Source organism: Hyperolius riggenbachi, chromosome 1 (assembly GCF_040937935.1).
Source record: "Hyperolius riggenbachi isolate aHypRig1 chromosome 1, aHypRig1.pri, whole genome shotgun sequence".
NCBI lineage: Eukaryota > Metazoa > Chordata > Amphibia > Anura > Hyperoliidae > Hyperolius > Hyperolius riggenbachi.
The window spans coordinates 522,472,485-522,481,569 of NC_090646.1; the positions used below are offsets into that span (position 1 = coordinate 522,472,485).

At 45.0% G+C, this 9,085-nt stretch overlaps 1 protein-coding gene across 2 annotated transcripts in view; it reads left to right on the forward strand.

The window, feature by feature from the left end:
* MAPKAPK5 (MAPK activated protein kinase 5) overlaps positions 1–6,594 on the forward strand; it is a 75,595-nt gene extending 69,001 nt beyond the window's left edge. For both annotated transcript variants that reach the window (XM_068245691.1, XM_068245702.1), the window contains one exon: positions 2,864–6,594. In XM_068245691.1, the coding sequence (XP_068101792.1) occupies positions 2,864–2,961 (98 nt within the window). In that variant the 3' untranslated portion in view covers positions 2,962–6,594. The remainder of the gene's footprint in view (positions 1–2,863) is intronic.
* The last annotated feature ends 2,491 nt before the right edge of the window (positions 6,595–9,085 follow it).

Here is a 9,085-nt window from a genome sequence, read left to right on the forward strand (position 1 = left end):
GTCGCCAGTGTACACCTTGTATAACAGTGAAAATTTGCCATCCCATCAAAATAATTCAACACAGCTATGAATATCTAAACCGCTGGCAACAGGGAGTGCACTCCTATGTGAAGAATGTCAAAAGTATGGCCAAAGTGTCAGTATTTTGTGTGCCCACCACTATTTTTCAGCACTGCCTTAACTCTCTTGGGCATGGAGTTCACTCAAGCTTTGAAGGTTGCCACTAAAGTCCGCTTCCACTCATGACAAAGCTGGTGGATAATTGAGATCTTGCGCTGCTCCACCTTCCGTTTGAAGATGTCATATGTTCAGTGATGTCCCATGAAAGGATATAAAATACAAAAATGTGAGAAGTGTACTTGCTTTTATGAGATAGTGTACATGACTTTTAATCTGGATAGTAAGATTTGGTTAAAGAGTACTGAAATTATAAATTAGTTTGCTTTAAACCTAATAAGTTGCCAAGATATATAAAATCGCACATAATAAAGTGTGATTTTCTCACCCCCAGGGTCCGTATTCCACGTGTGGTCTTGAAATCCCCACCCTCAGTGTGAAATTGGGCCCTGGGCCTTTTTGTTTTCTCGGCGCAAAGGATACTAAAGGAATTGATGTTATAACTCCACCCCTTATGTCCATGGTGTGGCTGGATAGTGTAATGGTTAAAGGCTCTGCCTCTGACATGGGAGACCTGGGTTCGAATCTCGGCTCTGCCTGTTCAGTAAGCCAGCACCTATTCAGTAGGAGACCTTAGGCAAGTCTCCCTAACACTGCAACTGCCTATAGAGCGTGCCCTAGTGGCTGCAGCTCTGGCGCTTTGAGTCCGCCAGGAGAAAAGCGCTATATAAGTGTTTGTCTTTGTCTTTTTGTCTTTTTGATCTAATCTAGGCAGAAAAACAGACGTCTGTACTACAGTTTGTGAAAAGAGAAGTAATTTGATCTTGGCAGGCAGACAGCAGGGAAGGAAGGGGCAGGGGAGTTAACCAGGCTTAAGAGGTGGGCACAAAGCTTTATGCTGGGCATACACGCTTCGTTTTTGCGCCGGTATCGAGCCGCGGATTGATTCCCGCTCGTCCCCGCGGGCGCTTCTTATCAGCGCTTAGTTTCTTTCTATTGTCCGCCCGTGGGGATCGAGTGTGGTATTGATCCGCCGCGTTGATCGGACAGGTTGGATCTTATGAATCGAGCCATCAGCGGCTCAATTGATGAGAACTATCTAACCGTGTATGCCCAGCATCAGAAAGGCTTCAGGAGGAATAAGGAAGTGCTACTTACAGATATAAATGTGTGTCCTATGCAATATGATGTTCCAGATGTAAGCTTCATATGTTCATCTAACTGTACACCGTGCCTATACTACATATATGTATTGCCATTCAGACTTTTTTTGGGCTGGAGGTGGTCTTTAAGCTTTAACTGGTCACACAGAGCCATTCTTTCTGCAACAAAGGTAGGTGAACAGGATCAGTTGTCTCTGTGTTGGCTAGTAAGTTGTATTCATATGTGGGTGTATGAAGAACTGCTGCCTCTTGCCCAGACACATGCATGCAGATATAAACACAAGTTTCTAAACTCTATCTCACATCATGCCTACGAATAAACCACCTACCAGCCAGATAGACACGCCCACCTAAGACATCACTAAGCTTGGGAAGCAAAACTTCTGACAGCTGCCTGTTTTCTAAAGGGATCTCTAAAAAAAAAAAAAAAACTGTGAGTAACTGAAAAGTTAGAGTTGCATAACATGATGTGCTTTTTTTTTCTAGGGTTTTGCATTCTTACCATTCCAGTAGTTATAAGAAGTTATACTCGAGTATTTTTTCACTCCTACACAGCAGCATAGTATCAGTATATGTTGAGTGGCACAGTGACACAGCGAATAGCACTGTTGCAGTGCAGTGCTAGAGTCCCAGATTGAAATCTTGGCTTAGGCACTCTCTCCATAGAATTTATATGTTCTGTCAGTGTGTTTTTTGGTTTCACTGGGCACTCCAGTATCTTCCCATATTCTGAAAATGTTTGTCTTACCTGTCTTTACCTTAAACTGGATCTGGCCAAATACCAAGAAAATTATAGAATTTGAAAAATGTAATTTTAAACTGCAGCAGTGTTTCATAAAATGTTCCCTTGCAAAAAGCCATGTTGCCAAACAGCAGTGTTACTTGCTGGAGTTATGCACAACCATCTCCTGCTGCATAAAGGTCTGTAGCTATGATCAGGCATTATTTTCTTTCAAAAATACTGACTATGGGGGGGGGGGGGGGGGGGGGGGGTGTTTTAGGTCATTGCTGCCCAGCTTAAACACAGTGAAGCACACTTCGCCTCTTTCACACTGGAGACTGAACTACGTATTTGGCTTTCAGTTCAGCCAGTAAGCAATGTCCGGCTGCATTGCAATGCAGCCAAATGGCAGCATTTGAAAGCTCGCAACCTTGTGTGTGTCAGCATATAACACACATGTAATTTCCAGGCAGCAAAGAACCATCTGCTATAGCGTGAAAGTACAGTTGGGAATGCGCTCATGTGTGCCTCCATTTCCACCTCTTCATTGCTTGTGAAGTGCTGGCTTGTGCACAGTAGCAGCAGGCAGGCAGTGAATGCACTGCCTGTGTGAAGGAGGCCTTACATATAATTCACCATCTGGGAGTCTGGTGTGAGCAGCTTAGCTTATTATGTTACTGTATTGTAATTTTGGAACATTCTGTAGTCGCCATACCTTTCTTTGGCTATGAACCATCAGTTATGGTATGGCAGGGTCTTTCTCACTCTACCTTTTCTCAGTACAAATCTGTGATTAATGCAACATGCATGTTTTTATGATCACTTTCTTTATAATAATCTATACTTTTTTGTTTTCTTTCAGGCCAAGGATTTACAGACAAAGTTGATCGTCTCAAACTTGCAGAAATTGTAAAGCAAATTATTGAAGAACAAACAAACTCTCAAGAAGATTCTCCATAGCTAAAGTGTTTTTATTTTTATTTTATTTTTTTATTTTTTTTATTTTTATGGAAAAATACTTGCGTCTTACGTAACTGTAAAATAGTTTTATGTAAATGATATCACTGAATTTCCACACTGCTTGAACATACGGTATAAATGTAGATAGAGGTATAAAGAAAAACTGATCATTGGTACTGTAATTTGTTTAGGAAAAAAATGATTTAAATATTATTTTCACACTACTGTACTGTTAATAGGTACAAGACTAGCAGGGAATCCATCACCGTTTATGGATTTGTAGTGCTATGTAAAGGTATGAGCCCTTTCCATTTTTACCCTAGATAGTCAGCAGGCTGCTATGTGTACAAGCTGCTTTATTCCCAATAGAGATGGCCAGTGAAATGCTAATTTCTCAATCTTGCATGCACATTTTATGCAATAGTGCTTGGAATTGGAACACTCAAATTCAAAGCTGCATATAATTTTCATGCAAGTCAGAAAACGTAGCATTTCCTTGAGTATCTTTCTAAAGAGATGATCATTAATAATATAGTAATTTTGAGTTGAAGAAAGTTTTGCATAAAACGTACCTTGGGTAAAAAAAAATACATACTTGCCTAAGAAGAGAAAAGCCACTGGATCCTGTAGAAGCTTCCCACACTGTTCTCTGATCCCACGTCAGTGAGTGTGGACCCCCCTGAAGTATTCTTACAAGGGTTTGTTGAAAAGTTGATTGTGGCTGTGCTCCACTTCAGGCACGAGCAGCTCCGTGCTACTGTGCAGGTGTGGCTATGCTCGCACGGGTACAGCGCAGCTCCCTTTCAGGCACAAGCCGCTCCGTGCTACTGTGCAGGTGTGGCTATGCTCGCACGGGTACAGCGCAGCTCCCCTTCAGGCACAAGCAGCTCCGTGCTACTGTGCAGGCGTGGCCATGCTCGAGCGGGTGCAGCACAGCTGCCCTTCAGGCACGAGCGGCTCTGCTACTGCGCAGGCGTGGCCATGCTCGAGCGGGTGCAGCACAGCTGCCCTTCAGGCATGAGCGGCTCTGCTACTGCGCAGGCGTTGCTATGCTCGTGCGGGTACAGTACAGCTCCCCTTCAGGCACAAGCGGCTCTGTGCTACTGCGCAGGCGTGGCCATGCTCGTGCGGGTACAGCACAGTTCCCCTTCAGGCACAAGCGGCTCCGTGCTACTGCGCAGGCGTGGCCATGCTCGCACGGGTACAGCACAGCTCCCCTTCAGGCACGAGCGGCTCTGTGCTACTGCGCAGGCATGGCTATGCTCGTGCGGGTGCAGCACAGCTCCCCTTCAGGCACGAGCGGCTCTGTGCTACTGAGCAGGCATGGAATATGCTTGTGCGGTTACAGCACAGCTCCCCTTCAGGCACGAGCGGCTCCGTGCTACTGTGCAGGCGTGGCCATGCTCGCGCAGGTGCAGCAAAGCTGCCCTTCAGGCAGAACCGGCTCCGTGCTACTGTGCAGGAGTTGCCATGCTCGCGTAGGTGCAGTACAGCTCCCCTTCAGGCACGAGCAGCTCTTTGCTACTGCGCAGGCGTGGCTGTGCGGGTGCAGCACAGCTCCCCTTCAGGCACGAGCGGCTCTGTGCTACTGCGCAGGCGTGGCTGTGCGGGTGCAGCACAGCTCCCCTTCAGGCACGAGCAGCTCCATGCTACTGTGCAGGCGTGGCCATGCTCACGCGGGTGCAGCAAAGCTGCCCTTCAGGCACGAACGGTTCCGTGCTACTATGCAGGCGTTGCCATGCTCGTGTGGGTGCAGCACAGACCCCCTTCAGGCACAAGTGGCTCTGTGCTACTGCGCAGGCATTGCCATGCTCGCATGGGTGCAGCACAGCTACTCTTCAGGCAAGAGTGACTCCGTGCTACTGCTCAGGCGTTGCCATGCTTGCACGGGTGCAGCACAGCTTCTCTTCAGGCATGAGCGGCTCTGTGCTGCTTCTCAGGCATTGCCATGCTCGGTCGGGTGCAGCACATCTCTTCAGGCACGACCGGCTCCATGCTACTGTTTAGGCGTTGTCATGTTCGCGCGGGTGCAGCACAGCTCCTCTTCGGGCATGCGCGGCTCCATGCTACTGCACAGGCGTTGCTATGCTTGTGCCGGTACAGCACAGCTCCCCTTCAGGCAGGAGGAGCTCCGTGCTACTGCGCAGGCGTGGCCATTCTGTCGCGGGTGCAGCACATCCTCTCTTCAGGCACGAACGGCTCCATGCTACTGCACAGGCGTGGCCATGCTCGAGCGGGTGCAGCACAGCTGCCCTTTAGGCACGAGCGGCTCTGCTACTGCGCAGGCGTGGCCATGCTCGAGCGGGTGCAGCACAGCTGCCCTTCAGGCATGAGCGGCTCTGCTACTGCGCAGGCGTGGCTATGCTCGTGCGGGTACAGCACAGCTCCCCTTCAGGCACAAGCGGCTCTGTGCTACTGCGCAGGCGTGGCTATGCTCGTGCGGGTACAGCACAGTTCCCCTTCAGGCACGAGCGGCTCCGTGCTACTGCGCAGGCGTGGCCATGCTCGCACGGGTACAGCACAGCTCCCCTTCAGGCACGAGCGGCTCTGTGCTACTTCTCAGGCATTGCCATGCTCGGTCGGGTGCAGCACATCTCTTCAGGCACGACCGGCTCCATGCTACTGTTTAGGCGTTGTCATGTTCGAGCGGGTGCAGCACAGCTCCTCTTCGGGCATGCGCGGCTCCGTGCTACTGCACAGGCGTTGCTATGCTTGTGCCGGTACAGCACAGCTCCCCTTCAGGCACGAGGAGCTCCGTGCTACTGCGCAGGCGTGGCCATTCTGTTGCGGGTGCAGCACATCCTCTCTTCAGGCACGAGCGGCTCCATGCTACTGCACAGGCGTGGCCATGCTCGAGCGGGTGCAGCACAGCTGCCCTTCAGGCACGAGCGGCTCTGCTACTGCGCAGGCGTGGCCATGCTGGTGGGTGCAGCACAGCTCTTCAGGCTCGAGTGTGGCTTGGATCTTCTGGACAGTACAGTGAGCAGTGGCAATGGAGAGAATGACAGGAAGCCTCTACAGCATCCAGAGGCTTCCCTTTGGAAAGTATTTTTTTTTTTTTTTTACCTTGGGTTCCCTTTCACACCATGCACATTTAGGCCGTTTGAAATTGGACCACTAAAGCATACTAGCTGATTATTTTTATTTTATTTATTTTTTTGGTCTGATTCAAGCAGTATACATTTGCATAAAACTAGTAACCGCTCAAACTTTTCAGCATCTTATTGACCATCTCTGTCCCTGGCCTATCAGAGGAGCCGTGATCCTGCTCTGAGCAATGTGTTTCAGCTGCTAGGCAACATACTTGAAAATGGCTGTATGTGGAATATAACTGGCTTGTTACACTGGCTAGCAGTATCCTCAGGAATAATTGGATAGAGCACACGCCTTTTGAACTGTTCACCAGCTGCTCTGTATATGTGCCAGTAAATTCAGAAAGGAGCAAAACTTTCAGTCACTATTTGTGCTCTAGATAATCTCTGTAAAGTTAACAGAATGCTCATACAAAATTTCCAGAAGTAAGCATTTTGTTGTGAGCAAGTTTTCGCACTAGGCGGTGCTGTTGCATATCTCTAGCAAGACACCTACCACATTTGTATTGCAGCCTTGTTAGAAAAACAAAAAACAAACTGTGTGTGTATATATATATATATATATATATATATATATATATATATATATATATATATTGTTCTGTGGGGTGCACAGTTGTTGTTTTTTTCCCCCCTTTTTAATGCACAGTTCTGAGCTTTAATAGAATTCTTTTTAAATAACCTAGTTTTCTATTTAAACTTTTTTTCTTTTAATATGAAATATGCATATGTGGCATAAACGTGGCGTGCCTGAACATGCAGTGTACGAGCTGCAAACTAAAGTGCCAATTGCGGAGCTTTGTAGAAACAAAATGTACTTATCAGTGACGGCACTGGCATGTTGCTATTCAATCTCTCTGGCCCGGCACTCTCTGCCAAAGTGTATACTACCAGCTCCACCCTAGCAGAGAACCCGGCTGAATGTACACTTGCGTGAACTTTCAAATTTCTTCTGTAAATTATAAGTGTTGACTGCTTTTAGGTTTGTGTGTGTGTTTTAATGGATTGTTACTGTGTCGACACAGCCTCTTGTTTTCTGTCTGTGGTGGCAGAAGTCCATTATATGGTGCAAATAGCTCCATTATATGGTGTAGACAACTACGGTTTGATGACTTCCAGAGATCCCCATAGCCACTCTATGGCTGCATGTGTAACTGCAGTGTGGCTTTCTGATAGTGATAGCTCATGTTTAAACTTTTTATACTATTCCAGGTGTGGCATCTGAATTTTCTAAAATGTTTGCATGAACGATAGCTTTTTGGTGAGTGTGTGAGACAGTTTTTATGTATTTTTACTTTCATGATTACTGTTTTTCTTATACATTTTTGTCCCTGACATCTGGAGTCAGCCTAAGTAGGGAAAAAACATTTGTGGTTTCTCTTAGCTTAGAAACAAATGCTTATAAGAACCTTTGCGATCACATCTATTAGAACAGCTCAGAGAGATGAAATGAAAAATGCTTTAACATATATCAGCCAATCACATTTCAGTGATGGAACTTTCCACCTAGGATTTTTTTTCTAGTCTTGTATATTCAAGTGACAGTGTATTTAAACTTGAATGTTTCTAATGTCTTCAAATGAGGCTCTGATCATTAATGCAATACACTTAGTACTTTTATTGCAGATTTTAGTTCTACTTTAAATACTGGCATGCGACTTCTCTAAGCTTGTCAGAGCTGTGTGTGCTGAAGTGTTGAAAAGGGCTGCACAGAGGTGATGACCAGTGCAGGCAAACACAATTGATAGGAAGACTTTAGAAGCTATAGGACATTTCTGTGGGATTAGCAAAAATTCGAACTAGTGTTTATTTGTATAGACACAAGGTAAGAGCTTGCACTGTACATACCGAAGGTGACCTACCAGAATTATACAATGGTGATTGTATAAAAAGGTCCACTGTCGCAAAAAATTGCAAAATTTAAAAATGCATATGTATAAAATGTACATTTCTTCCAGGGTTAAAAGCACTATACATTACTTTTTTCCTATGTTTGCCATCAATTACAGTAGTAAGACTTTGGACTAATCCATGTCCTCGTGGGAGAATCTCAGTATTACCTTTTGTTTACAAAAGTACAGAACAAGAGAAAGGATGTAACATACAAATTAAAAAAAAACAACTGGAATTTCCCCCATGAGGAGATAGACTAGTCCAAAACCTGACAGATCTGTCTGAGTTTTATCACCTGCAGTGTCAGTGATATAGGAAAAAAAAATAATTTATAGTGCACTTTGCTCTGGGAGAAATGTACATTTTTTTTTTAATGTATGCATTTAAAATTTTAATTTTTTTTGCAATACTTGTCCTTTAAAAATAAAATGTTATTGCATAAAATAAGTTTATTGAACAGGGCTCATTTTAAGACATTTCAAGCACACTAAAGTATAATTAACCATAATACTCAAACCTGTAGGGCTTTCCTTTGAAACCTGGGATAAGCTGGTGCTTTCTTGGTTGTCCATTTAATTTCTTACAGCTGGTCTCTATATACCTATAAACTATTTTTTACATTTTTGACGCATTTGTTATAAAAATGCCAGCCAAAACATTGTTGTTTTTGGATAGGGAATGCAGGCTTAGATGTCAGGTTGTTACAGTTATAGCCTCACTGAGAAGAGAGAGGTTGGTAGAACGTCACACACTTGGCAGTGTGAGCTAAGGGGTAGGTGGCACTGCCCAGTATGTTCCAAGTATAAAGTTCTAGCCAGCAGTCCAAATAAATTAAGCATACTTTATTTCTGTACATCCAACATTTTGTAGTCCTGTGAATATTTTTCTCACTATATGAGTATATATATAGGAATGTAGAAGAACATAGACAACCGATGCTATTAAACATTCAGCCAAAACGCCAGGGAAGTCCTTATGTGATGATCTGGTGAATATATTGTACTTTAGAGTCCTGATGATAGACATCATATGATAGAATAGACAGCGTTGTGTTTTCTCCTAGCAAATTCTGTTTCTTTGCTAGTATTACTCACATTAGAGCCCTTGGCTAGTGTTTTGGTGACTTTTGTCTATGTTCT